This window comes from Manis javanica, chromosome 3 (genome assembly GCF_040802235.1).
Source record: "Manis javanica isolate MJ-LG chromosome 3, MJ_LKY, whole genome shotgun sequence".
NCBI classification, from domain to species: Eukaryota; Metazoa; Chordata; class Mammalia; order Pholidota; family Manidae; genus Manis; species Manis javanica.
The window spans coordinates 3,062,744-3,078,851 of record NC_133158.1 but is presented as its reverse complement, the minus strand read 5'-3'; the positions used below and the strand labels follow the sequence as shown (position 1 = coordinate 3,078,851).

The window sequence follows — 16,108 nt, the reverse complement described above, 5'->3', positions numbered from 1 at the left end:
TGGATTAGGTGACACCACAGGGCTGTCTAGGCCTGCCCATCTGCTCTCAGTTCATGCCAGGTACAGAGAACACAGGGCTTGTGAGGATGGCACCAGTCAGGGCGCTGGGCGCCCTACACAGCAAAGGCCTCCAGCTGGGCCAGAGATTTCAGCGGATGGCTGTGAGGTCGGTGCAAGGGCAGTGAGACCCTGAGACTGGAGAGAGAAGCCAAGAGCTTCGGGATGGGCACAATTCTTACCGCCTATAACTGACGTTTATGGAACAATGATAAGTCTCGCTGAACACTCACCACACAAGGTTTATCACAGATTTTCACCTATATTGTGGCCAAACATAGCCTTTCTCCTCTGTGGAGCACCAAATGAGCAAATCTAATAGGTTAGGACCAGTCCAGCCCCTGGCCTCCCAGCCCCCACAAACAGGCTTGGGTCAGGGGCCTGGTGGCACAGTGGGAGCTGCTAGTAAGACCCCACCAAGCCCACCCCCTTAGCAGGTGTGCCATGAGTGCAAGACAGTGCATCCCCTGGCTGAGGGTCTGTGTGCACACACAGATCAGCCCCCTCTCAGTATGCCAATGCCAACATTCATGTGATCCCCTGTTTCTCACTGCACACCTGTGCACACTGGGGACGTGCAGCCAGATCCTCCCCACAGCCCCAGCATGCCCAGTGACTGGTACTCCAGCTTCCAGGGACAAGGACCAAAGCAGGGCCAAGGCGACCAGAAGGTTGTTGGAAGGCACTGCCATACAGGGAAAAAGACAATGTCCCCTAAGACCATGACCCCTCACTGGCAGGCATTCTCTGCCAGGAAGGAGGCAGTGCTAACTCTGCACCCCAGAGGGGCATGGACTCCCCTGTTCCCCAAACCTCCCTTGCCCCCAGAGCCCGGCCCACCATGCTCTCCTCCCTCCCAAGCCCCAGCCTGCATGATGTGAGCCACATTCCCAGATCACAGACAGTCTGCAGGCTGGGCTGTCCACAGCCCATCTGGGGAAGGGGTGCTCTTCCCAGGGGTAGGGCACGCCAGCCCGGGCCCAGAGACCCTCCCACCCTCAGAGAGGAAGGGACGGCTGGGGTAGGGGAGGCACCAGCAGGAGCAGCCCCACGCCTCGCTGTTCTCTATGGCTTTTTATTCCTATGTGATTCTACTGCTCACTCATATAGGGATTGGAGCCGTGGCGCACGGCGGGGGCAGCCAGCAGAGGGCTGGGACGCTGAGCAAGGGGGCCCAAGGAGAGCTAGGACAGCAGCCCCTCCCCCCCGGAGCACGGGCTGCTAGCCCAGCCAAGGAAGCCCCTCTTCTGCTGCCCTCCTCCTCACTGGCCTCTTCCCTGGCCGGCCCTACCAGGGGAGAGACAGATGGCTGCTGGACCCCATCATTTCTATGACCCACCAAATGCCAGCACTCAAGACCCCCACTGCAAGGCTGGTACCAGCAGCCAGACTGTGTCCCCAGAGAAGCAGCTGAAGGAACTGAGGGAACTGAAGGTGTTCAGCCTGGAAAATGGGCCTGGTATATGGAAACAAGGTCCAGCACCCTGTGTGGCTGGGGTAGCCTGATAAAGAGGGCAGCTCAACCAAAGGTGTGGTGTGTGCTGAGGGCTGTCCAAAGACAAGGGAGGGATGTCCTTGCAGGTAGTAAGCACGGACCCAGTGAGGCCACAGCAGAGGCCGGAAAGACCACAGCAGGTATGCCACAGGGGGGTCACAGCTGCCCGGTGGCCAGTCCCTCCCAGGCCCCACAGACCAGTCCTTAGGCCCATCCTCCCTGGTCTCTGCTTGTCTGCACTGAGCACGTCGGGAGCATGAGGCTCACCCCTCCCAGGCTCCTGTTTAGGGGGAACAGTGCTGAGTGCCCTGCAGAGAAGTGTGGGAACTCCCACAGGTCCTGGCACTGGGGCTGCAGCCCAACCCTACTCACCGTCCCAGTGGCTCCCCAGGCATCTGCTGTGAGGAAGATGCATCAAGAACCCACACTGTGATCCTTTTATTTTCAGTCCTTCTTGCTTCAGTCCACAGAAAAGCAGGCTCAGGAGCTTGGCAGAGGGGCTCCTGAACTGGCCAAGGGGCTCAGCCTGATCCTCAGGGGTTTCTGCTGCCATGGCAGAGGGTAAGGGTGGAGAAGAGCCCCCAGCTGCCAGTCTGATTGCGGGAATGGACATGGGACAGAAGGCCTGGGTAGGAGGTAGGCGGTCCAAGCAAGCACCCAGCACCAAGGAGAGGAGGGGCCCTAAGGCCTGGTGAGGCCTGGGGACCAACCCTGGTCTACCCAGGACACTGCCCTGTGGGCTACCTCTGGACTCCTAAAACCTGTGCCATCACCGCGGCCGCAAGAACAGGAGGTGGATGTCCATTACATTGGTGCCAGTCAGCCCCGTGCACAGCAAGTGTGCCCCGCCATGGAAGCAGCGGAAGAAGGTATGTGAGTCATTGTGGGCCAAGAAGGTGGCTACATCCAGGCCCTCAGCAGTGGCCTGGCCAGTGAGGTCAGACATGACCCAGGCCCCAGCCGCCTCTGTGGGCCCATCCTGCCCATCGGTGCCACCGCTCAGAAACAGCACGTCAACAGACCCCAGAGGCCGTCGTCCCAGCTCTGCTCCAACACGCAGGGCCAGTTCCTGGTTCCGGCCCCCCATGCCTGAGCCCTGCAACTGCACTGTGGGCTCGCCCCCCGCCAGCAGGCAGACAGGGCCCTCCGTCCCCACCACGGCCTCCAGGGCCTCTCTCAGCTGCAGGTCTGGGAGCCGGAGCTCAGACATCAGCTCATGGAATTGTTCATCCTCCTCCTCCACAGAGGCCCCTGCCCCAGGCAGAGTGAGGTGGGCCCCAGCCACTTGGGCCAGCAGCCCATAGAGCTGGGCCACACTTCCTACGTCACCCTGCATGGCTGTACTCAGCACCACGGCCCGGTACCCCAGTGCCTCAGCCTGCCTCTGGGCCTCGGCCAGTGCCAGTGCATTGGAGCCAATGACCACGTTGAGGACGTGACCACAGGCGTGTGGCCCATGGGGGTCTGAGTCAGCCCGAGCCAGCACGGTCTTCACAGAACGTGGCAAGGCAGCACGCAGGCCATAGCGATTGAGGATGTGCAGGCAATCTTGCACGCTGTGGATGCTGGCCACAGTGGGGCCACTGGCAATTACCTCCACTGGGTCCCCCACCACGTCTGACAGAATCAGGCTCACCACCTGGGGAAGGGTTGCAGAGGCATGGCTCAGTCTCACCTGCTCCCCACCCCAGAGCCCATGAGGACAAACTGCTCCCCGCTCACTGCATATTCACAGGCCTTCACGTGGCCCAGTGCACTTCCCCACCCTTTTCTAACCTCTCTCAAGTGGGTCTGCACAACACCTGGCCATGTGGACAACTCCTCAACCCTCTCTGCGGCCCCTCTCTGCCAACTCTGTGGACTCCCACAGCAGGCCCTTCCAAACTGTATGTTCTGGGGTTTCATCTCCCTAGCACACGTGGGCCTGGCTCTTCCAGCCCAGGGCAGCCTGGGGAAAAAGTAACCCACACACCTGGGCTGGGTAGGCAGCCTGAGCCAGGCCCCCTCCCTTGAGCTGCGAGAGAGCCTTCCGGATGGTGTTCAGCTCCTGGATGGTGGCTCCACGGGCTGCCAGCAGCTTGGTGAGTGTCTGCTTCTCCTCCAGGGTGACAGGTGGAATGGGGGCAGGCAGCAGAGCAGAGCCGCCACCTGCAGAGACAGCAGAAACTCCGGGCAGAGGGGATGGACAGCAAAGGGACTTCCTTGGCCATGGAAGCAGACAAGAAGGGCCCCCATAGGAAGGACGGCTGGAGGAGGTGGTGAGGGTGCCCCCGTGCGGACATGGGGTAAAGGAGCAGCCACCACAGCCTGGCACCTGAAGCTGTGCCCTGCCCTGGAGTAGTCCTGGTTCCAGCAGGCATGGGAAAAACTGCTCAGAGAGAGCCTGGAATAAGGGGCAAACCAGGAGGAGGGTACAGAGAGCCACAGACAGGGCTGTGTGGGTGACACTGATGCAGACAGCAATAGCAGTGACTCCTTGCAAAGCCCTGAGTTACAAGGTCAATGAAGGGGAGGATCCCACGGCTCAGGGGAAGCCAACAACCTGCTCAGTGTCCCCCAAGAGCCACTGTCCAGACTCCTTTCTGCCTCCCTTGTTCTGTGACCCTGGGGCTCAGATGAACAGTATCTCGTAGACCTGATATTTGGTACCCCCAAACCGCCCTGAGCCATTATCACACCCACACCTGAGATGAGCACAAGCAGCAGATCATCAGCTGTGAGACCTTCAGCCAGCTGCCGGATGGCCAGTGCAGCCCGCAGAGCATCACGGTCCGGCAGGTTGTCCTCCGCACCCTCAAATACCTGGACACGACTGTGTGGCTTCAGCAGCATCTCTCTGAGGAAAGAGAACAGAGAGCATGAGGTGGATGGGCTCCTCTCCTCCCACCTGATGTCCCAGCTGTGCAGGGGAAGGGGGCATGAACAAGGGTGCCCACTGATGCCCATCACAGACAAGTCAGACCCAGAAGAAAAGGGAAACTTGTGATGAAGGGAGGCCCCCATCCAGACTGAGCCTGGGCCCAAGTTCCCCTCCAGATGGACAGTGGGGAACAGCCCCCCAAGGCTCCTTACTGCTTGCCGGCATGCTCCATGGCAGCACTGATCCCCCTGGGAACGCTGATCACACCCTGCACGAGATGCTGGCCCAGAAGCTCCTCAGCTGCAGCTGCCATCCCCAGCACAGCCTTGCCAAAGCCCACCAGGTAGAGGTTCTGCCTCAGCTGAAAGCTCCGGTCTCGCACCTTCAGCTGTCTGCCGCCAGGGTCCAAAGACAGTGTCCGGTGCAGCATGGGACCCGGCAGCACAGCACCCACAGCGCTCTCAAACAGCTGCCGTGCCTGCTCAGCCAGGGCCATGCCACTGGCCAGCCGGGCCATTGGGCTCCCCAAGAGGAGCGGGCGCAAGGGTGCTCGGGCCAAGCAGGCCAGGACTTGCAGGCCTGCAGCCATACCCCACTGCTCTCAGCACCACCTGGCACCCATGGCTGCCTAGAGAGAAAGCACTAGTGAGGCTGTTTCAAGGCCAGAGGCAGGAGGCCCCCGCACAGCCACCCCACTGAGGGCTCAGGGCTGGTGGACCCCACAGCTGCTGCTGCAAGAATGGGTCAACCGCCAGCCCAAGGAGACCTCGTGAGGTCCACAGCTGCCTGCTCTCACTTCAATCCTTGGAGCCCAGGCCTGCAACCCAGCCATGTCCTCCTCGTCCACGGGCCACATGCTGGCCCTCTGGACACTGCCCCATGTCCAAAGGTTCTGTTGGCTGAGCCCTCCTCCTATGTCACCCCCTTTGACCGAGAGTTAATCATTCACAGAGAGCAATTCCTGTTAGTGGACTGGCACCCACCCCTTCCTCAACCCCTGCACTTGCGAGCCCTCACCATAGCACCCCTTCCTGACTCTCCTTCCTGCCTCTTTGCCACTCTGTTGCCAGAATTCTGATGATTGTCCCACCAACTGACCCTGAGCCCAGTGACCTCTGTCTGCTCTACTTCATTAGCTCATGGGTCTGAGCTGGGGAGCCTGGGCGGGTTAGGTCTGTGTCAGGGGGCTGTAGGCTCACCAGAGCACGACTGGCAAGCCCAGAGCACATCCTCTGGGCACACGGCCTGAGGAATCCCAGTTCAGCAAGAGGTTCAGGTTTAAATCGGGGTGGTGACAAGTCTGGATCATGGTGGACTCTTAGGGAATTCCCTAGACACCACATGGGGCCATGTACCATGGGGCCCAATCTGCAGGACAGAAAAAGCTGCCCTCCCACCTACATGGCCAGGCCCACTCCTGCCAAGAACATGCCTTTTGGCTCTGACATAACAAGTCCTGGGTCATGCTACCCACAAAGGTGAAAACCAAGTGGCTCTGGCAGGCAAAGGCCAGGCTCCCACAGCTGAAGCCGAATAGTCACTTTCTCTACTGGGCAGGGTGAAGGTCAAGAGGCTGTGGAGAAGTTCGGGGATAATAAAACCCCAAAGAGCTCATCTCTCAAAGGGCAACTTATAAATGTCCACCATAAATGCTGCCAGCTGACTGCTGTGGACAGAGCAGGGGAAGGAGGCTGGGGTTCAGGCCCTAGGTCTACCACAGGGACAGCTGTTTGTCATGGGCTTGATGTGAAAAACGACAAGTAGGATGAGATGAAGACTAATGCTCTCCTCTTGAAGTCTTGGGGCTCTATGAAACTGTCCCCTGTTAACAGAAAACTTGGACGCCAAACACCACTTTATCCCACACTCAAGCAACCTGGCAACATGTAGCCCTCAGCCACTTAGCCTGCATGGTTCTCAGCTTTCCCATAAGAGACCAACCTGACAGCCTGACCCCAGCTGTGGGGGCGCCGCCATAAAAACTCCGAAAAGGGACCCACCTTATGCCAGGGGACCCCTGGAGCTGGCCCATTAGAAATGGAGCTAAAAGCGGCTTAGCATCTAGCAACTGCTGATATTGACAGCCCGGGTGAATTCTGTACCTGTTTCCCAGATGGACAACAGGCCTAGAGGCTCCCAGCCTTGCTACTGGATACCAGAGCCCAAGGCAGCGGTGCGCTCAAGGCTAAGGCTGCCAGACAAAACAGAGGACACGCAGTAAATCAGCTGCAGGTAAACGAGGAATTTTTTAAATGTTAAGTATATTCCCTATGATATTAGGGATGTATTTTCACTAAAACATTTGTTCCGTAGCTGAAGCTCTCTTTTAACTAGACGTCCTGTATATTTATTTGCTAAACTAAGCACCTCTCCTCAGGTCACCGTGTCTCAGGTCGCCTGCCGCTCCCGCACGGCCCGCAAGGACCCAGAAAACCGCGTGACTCCTCTCCGCCGCCGCCAGGTGGGGCTGGAGCTATTGCCGACCTCCCCCAGCCCGCCCGCGCCCCGGAAGTGACGTCCGCCTCAGGCCTACGCGAGGGGCATGGCTGATGTGAAACGCCCGCTAGTGACCCGAGAAACAAAGACCCGCCGCCGACTGGGCCTGCAGTTCCCCGGCCCAACACTGCTTCCCCCAGCCCTCACAGCTCGAACTTACTGCCTCACAGCCACCGGGCCGCGGCTTCCTGAGCTGGGGACCGGAAACACCCGCGGAGGAGGGGCGGTGGGGACCAGGCGGTCCCGGAAGCGTGGGGGCGGACCCGGAAGGTGTGGGACGCCGGGTGCGAGCTGAGAAGGGTCGGCGTCGCGAAGGCTGCGGGGTCGTGCGGTGAGAACGCTGGCCTCGCCCTCCCTGACGTCCAGGAGACCTGGGTGGAATCCTTTTCAGGCCCCAATTTCCTCGTCTCTCCTACGCGGTGGTAATCCGTCTCCCCCTACCCCCGCTTTATCCCGTAGGATCCAATCCGCTGGGCTCCTGGTAGGTGTCGGCACTGGACTGAGCTCAAAACCCACCCCTTTTGGAGCCAGTTTAAGTCATCTCCACCCCTCCCCTCTGCTGTAACCCCACAGCTCGGTGTTCCGTCCACTTCCTGGACTGCCAACTAACGGGATGGACTGGGCAAGAGTTCGATTCCATGATCCTCAAGACAGGCTGCGTAGAAACACGAATGATCCTGGGCCTCCTTCACTGCCCCTGTTCCCCTTGAACCCACCCTGAGCCTGGCTCGATAAAACTTTCCCACAGGCGAAGACAAGTCCTGACCAGACTCAAAAGACAGAAGAGTGCAGTTTTTACTAGTTACTTCCTTGGGGAGGTGGGGGAGGGAGGGAATTATATGATAAATCACACAGCTAACCTCCCCCAAATTGTAAAAGATGTTTCTTCCCACACGCTCCCTTCAGCAACTGCCACATCTTTTCCACAGTTCTCCAAACTATGCTCGGCTCTTGTCATGAATTCCTCCTCCCCCTTCCTAGCTGTCTCTTTGGAGTTTTCTTTCTCTATTATAGGAGACCTTTTATTTCCTATCAACCTCTCCCAGATGCTTCCCCACTCTATCATCGAAACAAGGCACCTTCAGGAAGATCTGCCCTCATTAGATATTGGGGCGATTGTAAATACTCAAATTCTGCTTTTTCTTGCTTCTATAGTGAGCCGTCTTCACCCACCCATGCATTTATTCATGCCTTAAACAGACATTTCCCTAGTGCCTTCCATGTGGGCTCTGCTCTAGCGGCTGGAGTGAGTAAGGTAGTGCTGCTGGTTGAGAACCTTACTCTGCTTTTCCAATTACATGTCTGCACTGCTGGAGGGAGTGTATATCTGAGCGCCTCTCTCACTATCTTACACCATATACTGTGCCAGTGCTGTCCTGCCAGCCTGTATGCAGGAGAATAATTATACCCATTGTTGAAATCCCCCATCCCACCCCACAGCTACTCCCAAGTGGATTTAGCAACAGCAAGGTGTAGATGCCCATAGGGCTGTGAGCTTCTAGAAGGTGGTGACTTTGTCTAAATTGTTATTTCTAAATACTGCCTTGCATAGGATGAGGCATAAATAGAAGCCAGGATTTCTTTTCTCTTTCTGATAAAGAGAACAGCAGCCGAGTGCTGCAGAGCCTGCATGCGAAGGCTTTCACAAAAGGAACAGCTTTGTGAAGTAGTGGGATTTAAGTCCAAGAACACAGGACTGTTTACATTCATCAGGGTGTTTACACATACGTGATGTAGGTATGAATATGTCTACAGTCTTTTTAAGTGCACTTTGGCCATGAAGACCAATATCAAAAATGTGACAGGCAATTTTAGTCCAAGGAAATAATTGTATATATGGGACAAAAGATGGTGTAGAGGAGCAAAAGACTTTTTCCTGTAATCTTAGGTTCAGTGGCTAAAGCCCTACAAATTAAGCTAACAAAAGACAGATTAACAGGAGAAAAAAGGTTTATTTCATATGCAGTTGTGGGAGAGGGCCTCAGAAATGAAGTGAAAACCCCAAAGAAGCCATTAGGCCTGAGAGCGTATATAACATTTTTAACAAAGAGTGATACATTTTGGAAATGTGTCAAGACAAAAAGGGTTTGAACTTCCAGGGGCAGTAAATTGTGGGAGAGTAACTATATGGAAGAAACTAACGGAAGACAGCCATTGCCTAGTAAGATTTGTGTGTACAGATACATCTCGGGATTGGCTCCCTGTCTGCTGGTGTGGGGAGAGCACCTTTCTCATGAGAAATTTATATCCTGTTTTAGGTAGGAAGGAGGAAGGCAGGGAGCTGTTCCTCAGAAACCTGCAGCTCAGAATAATCCTTATGCCAAAGAGGCATATTTTGGGATGCCATATTGTGATCCCTTGCAATGGACACAAAGAGATACTCAGCCCAGATATTTCATTGAGTATAAAGCAATCTAAATTAGCATTGAGAAGAGAATTTATACAAATAAGTTACAACAGTCCTAAACACATTTAAAATAATTTTGATATTAAGGCTACATACTTCACTTTTTGAGATGCTATTTTATGACCAAAAACGTGACTGAAAAGGCCATTTAAGGAAAATATAAGCCTTCCTCATTATTCAAGCAAGCTGAAGGAAAGAAGGCAATGGATTGGGGTACTTATCCCCTTTTGTAGGAGGGTTTACTGAATTTATTCATTCAGGTTAACCTGTAATTTAAATGTTCCCTTTTAGAGCAGATGCGGAGGCATTCCTGGGTGATGGTGGGTAGTCAGTGAGCAGGGGGAGGTGGCAGGAGGGGCATCCATCACAACTAACAGTGCTGAATCTCAGGAATTCATCAGGATAGTTACCTGGTCCCTGTGTTAGGTAGAAAGGTAGACATGAGCAGCCAGGGAAGGGGAAAGGTTCAAGGAGAAACAGCCCCAACTCTGCCAGGTACGGGGTTCCAGGTGAAGACAAAGGCTTTGCCCAGAGATGACTTCCCTGCCCGTTGGGACCAGGCCAAACCCTTGCCAACCAGATCCCAACGTGGGCGCAATTGAACAGAACTAACAGCCCGACCCAAACCTCATCACGGGAAAGGCCATGCGCACTGAGAGGGGCCGCGGTACAGATGGACGTGTCAGTCAAATGGACCCCTTGTCAGTCACAGAGGCGCCTCCTAGCCAGAACGTTCTACCAAGGTCTCCTGCCTAACGGACGGGGGCCTCCGTCTACCGTGACCCTGGCCTCCTCCTCCCGTGGAGTATGTTCAGTTAAACCTTTTGCTCCGTCTTGCTAATGTGTCTCTGAGTTTCAGTTATTTGGGGTGGGAGGTGAAGGGCACAAGGACCCAGGAGAACAAACTCCACCTGTAACTGAAATCTTATCCCCCCACACACAGACTGAAGGGGGTCATCAGTAATAAACAGTGTGAATTTGGGAGAGTGGTATTCAATCTTGGGCTTTTTGACCTGGAACCTCACTGTCAATGAATCCTGACTGCCGAGAAAGCTGATCACAGATAAGGTGCGGCCATCTGAGGTTTCAGATGCCTGCGGACATTTGAGGTGAGTCCACGTTGTTCCCACAGCAGAGCCAGGAAGCCTCTAAAGCACTTGCTCCTCTCTCAACATCCACCTGTCTTCCTCCAGCCTCAGACTGTAGTGGTGACTACCAGTGCTGTTTGCCAAAGTCCTGCTCTCCTCTCCCAGCACTTCTGGCCCTGGCAGTTGAGTTGGGTCATTGGCTTGTTACGGCCAATGAGCTGTGAGTGGCAGTGGTCTGTTTCCTTTCTGACTTTAATCACCCACGTGGGGCCTTTCTGAGCACTTCTTCACAGGCCTGGCAATTGGCAACATTCAACATGGTGGTTTCTCTGAGGTACTTGGATGGGGAACACCACCCTGCCAAACCACCAAAGACGTGTACTAAAGGAGGAAAGTAAACCTGTGATGTTTAAAAACCACTAAGATGAGGGGGTCTGTTGTGTTCCTGCACCGTAATTTGACCTATCCTGGTTGGTATGTGCACTTTATCCTGTTGGAACTTAGTTTCAGAAATCAAGACCTGCATCTTAGAAGCTCAATCTACTCTTGATCAGATCACTGGGGCGATGCTGGTTCTCACTGGCATTCATCTTGCCAGATGCACCAACATGCTTCAGGTCACCCACTGTCCATCCCAGGACACTTCCCATGAGGCATAAACAACACTGGTGAGGTTAGGGCCATTTTACTGTGTATTCACAAACTCAAGAGAGTCCTGTGCACTAATCAATACCACGAAGTGGGGATGTTAGGCAGGAAAATAGGTGTGAGCGGGGTGGAAAGAGAATAAGGCCAGGAAAGCCCAGAGTTAATCAGTTAAAGCTCAAAAAGCCAGGAGCAACTTGGTCTGTAATGTCTGAATATTCCCCAGATAAAGGAGGGTACCCCAGCATAGCCCAAGTCTTTATCATGTTAATCACACAGGCCCAGCAGCTTATTAGTTTTACCTATACGCTGTTCTTTTCTTCCTCTGCCCTAATCAAATAGTTCGCAAGGGAGGCAACTAATTTAACATGCAGGCCCAGCCGTGAAATAGTAAAAGGTAGGAAGGATCCTGTCTTAAAGATAACATTGCATTTTAAAACCCAAGTAGTTGAAAAGTAAGTTTCTTAACTTACTCTTCAGCAAACAGACAATAACTCAGCCCACCTTGGGGGCTGGGCAGACGGGCTGTCTGATCTGCTCCCAGACCAGACTGGTATCCCAGAGAAAAATCAGAGCAGGAAGTTCCTTGTGTTAATTCTAAGTATTCAAAGACCACTTAACAAGTCTGTACCGCAAACCCTTAGTCACATTCCTGAAGAATCCTTAAAAGGGGGAACCACCAACCTTTAGGAGCGCTCCTCTCTCTGAGGTCGCCCACACTTTCAAAGTGTGTATGTAACCTTTTAATCTTAAACTTTCTATCTCCAACCATTCAGGGCACCTCTCCTTGCCGAGGTGGCCTGTACTTTTTCTCTTTAAAAACTTTAAATACAATTTTTACTCTGCTTCACTACTGTGTCTCTGCCCTTCGGTTCTTTGTTATGGCGGGGACAAGGACCGAGGAAAGTACACAACGCTCCCCAAACAGGAACAGAAGTGGAAAGCAGCTTCCACAGAGAGAATTATCTGTAAGTCTCGGGTTTCTGTGACAGGGCAGATTTTCATTCCATTGGTTCATGTGGCTTCTGCAATCCCCCTCCTTTATTTATTGCATTTTAATTGTGACTGGACAGAGATCCATGATAGCAGGAATCCAGGACCAGCAGGTAACGTAAGACTGATGTAGAACCAGAAATAAAAATAGTTAACATGAATGTATTCAGTATTTTCTCCAATAAGGTGAACTCAGCTTGGTTACTTCTACCTGAAAAGTATTGTGAATTATTACTACGCATCCATAAGAGAACCTGTAAAAAGTTCTGCACCTTAAAATCCACCGTGAAAATAAAGCAGTAATACTTTCCAGTTATGCAAAGAGCTTTCTATTTATGAGAGAACTGGGGGAAGTCAGCCGTCAGGTGCAAACTAGAGACAGCTGACCTCTTGGGGAGGTGCTCGGGGGCTCTGTGGCCTCCCTCCAGTTGTCCTTGACACCCTGGCCTTGGGGATCAAGCCCTCTTGCTTAGCATTCACCACCTAAAGCCTCACCTGTGGGGTGGAAGAGCTCCCCTGGAGGACGTCGGGGGTCAGCTCAGCGGGAAGCACTCAGGACCCTCGCTTTCACGCTCTCTGGTAGACATTTCTCAGGGGGCAGGCCCTACTGCCCGGTTGGTGCTGTGAAGGGTTGCTCAGTGGGAGGGAGAGGGTCAGGAGTGTGGAGGCAGGGTTAGAGGGGCTCTGTCTTACGTAAAGGTTGTAAAGCCCCGGTAAATTATTTTTCTTGGAAGGTGGGGTGAGGTAGGATTCAAACTACTCAAGCAGGAAGCCGCTCAGCCCGGACAGCGGGAGGGGCTGTTAAAGCACGGCAGGGCGGATGGTCAGGAAGGGTTTTGAAGCCTTTAAACAGTTCCTGAGTTTTAGAGTGGGACGCGCTGGGGCTCTAGGCAGTAGAGGCTTATCTGGAAAGATCCTGTTCCTACCTTGCAGAATAAGAAGGCATTGTTTACCAACAATGGACTTTGTTAAATGTGAATGATTAACTACCTTTTGCACTGGAAACAGAGCTGAACTTTCCAGTCCAGAAGCAGAGCATTGAGACTTTAGTGCTTACTGGCTGGGTAGCCTCGGAAAGTTATTAATCTGTTAGGCAGAAAGACAGACCTGAGTGGGGTGGAAAGAGAATAAAGCCAGTAAAGCCCACTAAAAAGGGACTCAGAGTCAACCAGATAAAACCAGAGAGACAGAAAGGACTCACAGAGTTAATTAGTTAAGTAGCTGAAGTTTGAAAGGCCAGGAGTGACTTGGAATGTCCAGATATTCCCCAGATGAAAAACAATTCCCCAGATAAAGAAAATTATAAGAGCGCAGCCCATGTCTTCACTGTACCAATTAGATCAGGCCTCCAAGGCCAAAGATCGTCAGTCAAGGACTTCTCTGTCCTACCCCATGAGGCAGAACAGGGAAATGGGACAAGGGTCATGCCACTGTAAAATCTACTCAGCCTGCAAAAAAGGCCCAGTTTATTCTTTAATTTAATCTATATGCTATTCTTCCTTTTCTTTCAGCCCCCTTAATCAGTTAAGTAACTGTGACCAGGACAGGAGATAAAACTCAGAGGTGTAAATAAACCTGTGTGGATAAAGAGTGCTGAGATCTGGACCAACACAGTCACCTAAATAACTCTATCCTTAAGACAAAACTTCAAAGGAATTCTACATTACCTGTATACTTCATTCCTATGGTCCTACCCAAAAAGCCCTATAAACCCCAAACCTTAAACCTTTAAGCATGCCTCCTAAGGTTGCCCACACTCCCCTTCTTCAAGTGTGCACTTTTTGCCTTAAATAAAGACTTCTTACTGCTCAATTTATTATATTTTGTCTCTGCGCTCTTCCAGTGATAAGCATCTTTGTTACTTTGCTATTTCATTCTATTCTCCAGACTTAAGCACAAGTCTGTACTCTGTTTCTGTTCTACTCCAGACAAGTAAGAAGGGGCCTCTGAGAGCTCTGACTTGAGCTCGCAAGTTCCCATCACCAGGAGAGGGACAGGACTGCAGCTGCTCCATCATGCTCTTTAGCAGCCTGACCAAAATTCTCCTTTCATTGCCTTTGGGACGTTCTCAGAACATAATCTCACTCCATCCAGTGCTCTGTGGCTCCCCCAAATCCTGGGGTAATAGGGGCTTAATTCCTGATCTGAATTTCTTCCCAACAAACCCTCTCAAAACCTCGGTCTCCACCACTAAAAGGGAGTTGCGAGTGTTAAATAAACAATGTATGGAGAGGCTCCACGTCATCGCTGTACTATTACTGGGCTGGGCCAAATAGCATTGTGGGTGTGTGACCTGTGGGGTCACAGGGACCAAGGTGGGAAGGGCCCCCCACTTAGTTGAACACACTGCTGTTGCTGTCTTGCAATTCTTAACAATTCTCTGAGGTGGGTTCCATATTTTTGTTTTGTACTGTGCCCTGTGAATTATGTAGTCAGTTCTGCTACCAGGAGAAGATGCCTGCCTTTCAACTAGTCTTAGGATGCCTCTGAGGAATTCCAGTAAATGGCCACCGGTTTGGAGCGCCAGCATTACCCAAAGGGGGAGGCAGAGATGGCACTGTGGTCCCCTGCAGGACTGTGGTACAACGAGGTCTCTGAGCCCACTTGCTTTGACGGGCCTGCCCCAGCCACCCGGTGCAGGAGAGCTCTTTAAACAAGAGACCTGAAACCCTAGGCCCGGCTCACTCAGGTGCAGCCACATCGGAGCCTTCCACAGACTGATCCCTTGGGAAAAAGCACAGCCTGGAATTCAGGAGTTGCATGAACTCTGTGAAATCAGCCCCGGGTTCCTTGCAAGGGAAAAAAAAAAGGTCTCATCTTTTAAAATGCCTTTAAGCACGTATTAATCATGAGAAGGAAAAAAAAACAATAGAAAATGTTTCAATGAATAAAACCATTGCTGAGGTTGCCTTGAACTCTACAGAAGAGGCTTGTAATTTCCATTTGATATAAATTGTTATTTCTGCTCATGGCTATCATAGAACATTTGTTTCCTTTTGATGGTAAGTGAAAACAAGTGAAATGAAGCATTCATTTAGCAAATCAAGCATTTTCTCAGGTAAGCAGTGGTTATATGTGAACGGCCTATGACAACTGAAACATGCTATACACAGGCTGTAACGGTGCCCAACATCCCGCTTTTCCTCTTTGGCAGTTAAGCGCTCACATGTGCTCTCCCTCTCCCTCTCCCTCTCTCTCTCTCTCTCTCTCTCTCTCTCTCCCTCTCCCTCTCTCTCTCTCTCTCTCTCTCACACACACACACACACACACCACCTTCCCAAGAAGAGTCACCTGACTTTAGCTATTATGAGGGCTTGTGTAAAATGTTGAGGGGGAGCAGAATACATCACCCCAAAACGTGCCACTTTGGCATGTGGATCATTTTGAGTTGAAGGCAATGAAGACCCAGCAGCCTCAGGAAAAGCTTGTTACCTCTCCCTGAACTCCCTAAAAGTACTGAGATAGCAGGCCTGAGCCAGGAAGAGAGCTACAACCAGAGATAACTTTGTACATCAGAAAGACTTATCTGCATTTGTTTACCAAAGCTGTTTTCAAACATTTGCTCTTCTCAGCTTCCTGTGAATTGCCTCCCTTCTCCTTAGCTCAGGACGGTATATATGCCTCAATTGCCTGACTGCCTCTTGAGTGTCTGTGGAGTTCTTGTGCACATGTACGTAGTTAAATTTGTCTGTCTCCCATTAATCTGTCATCAATTTAATTATTAGACCATCCAAGGAACCTAGAAGGGACAAAGGAAAACTACTTCCTCCCAAAGTTAATCAAGATTCAGGGAAGCCCCATGGGCACTCTAACTCAGAAATTTATGTCAAAGAATTGGAATAAGGAGCCCTCAATTTTGGAAAGAAGATAAATTATTACTTTGGATTGGTTCCACTTTAAAATGTGTAGCATGAAAAAGTAAAAAAATTAATAAATGGGCCAATCTCATCCTACCATGGTAATCATGGCACAATTTAGAAGTATATCAAATCATCACACTGTACACCTTAAACTTACACAATGTTGTATGTATGTCAATTACATCTCAATAAAGCTGGGAAGACAAT

At 52.1% G+C, this 16,108-nt stretch overlaps 1 protein-coding gene and 1 long non-coding RNA gene across 6 annotated transcripts; one reads left to right on the top strand and one right to left on the bottom strand.

Annotated features, from left to right (window-relative positions):
- Positions 1-1,977: 1,977 nt before the first annotated feature.
- GLYCTK (glycerate kinase) lies at positions 1,978-7,205 on the bottom strand. Of its 5 annotated transcripts, none has more exons than XM_017672015.3 (6): positions 7,069-7,205; positions 6,515-6,603; positions 4,625-5,040; positions 4,237-4,388; positions 3,525-3,700; positions 1,978-3,191 (listed from the first exon to the last, which is right to left on the bottom strand). In XM_017672015.3, exons 3-6 carry the CDS (start codon positions 4,999-5,001, stop codon positions 2,322-2,324), a joined length of 1,575 nt encoding a protein of 524 aa, XP_017527504.1. In that variant the 5' UTR covers positions 5,002-5,040; positions 6,515-6,603; positions 7,069-7,205; the 3' UTR covers positions 1,978-2,321. The 5 variants fall into 5 exon arrangements, with proteins under 5 accessions (XP_017527504.1, XP_036850768.1, XP_017527503.1 ...); XM_036994873.2 differs by lacking the exon at positions 7,069-7,205 and adding an exon at positions 6,780-6,874; XM_017672014.3 differs by lacking the exon at positions 6,515-6,603 and having other exon boundaries at positions 7,069-7,199.
- LOC118967728 (uncharacterized) lies at positions 7,185-7,678 on the top strand. The gene is made up of 2 exons (XR_005054951.2): positions 7,185-7,389; positions 7,482-7,678. It is a non-coding gene; the product is annotated as an uncharacterized lncRNA (long non-coding RNA).
- Positions 7,679-16,108: the final 8,430 nt, after the last annotated feature.

What these genes read in the sequence shown, in the direction of transcription:
- GLYCTK (XM_017672015.3), bottom strand. Translation starts at nt 5,001, where the DNA reads ATGGCTGCAGGCCTGCAAGTCCTGGCCTGCTTGGCCCGAGCACCCTTG. An exon ending in ATGGAGCATGCCGGCAAGCA is followed by an intron (nt 4,389 to 4,624) that starts GTAAGGAGCCTT and finishes CTCTTTCCTCAG; the next exon opens with AGAGATGCTGCTGAAGCCAC. An exon ending in AGGCTGCCTACCCAGCCCAG is followed by an intron (nt 3,192 to 3,524) that starts GTGTGTGGGTTA and finishes ACCCTTCCCCAG; the next exon opens with GTGGTGAGCCTGATTCTGTC.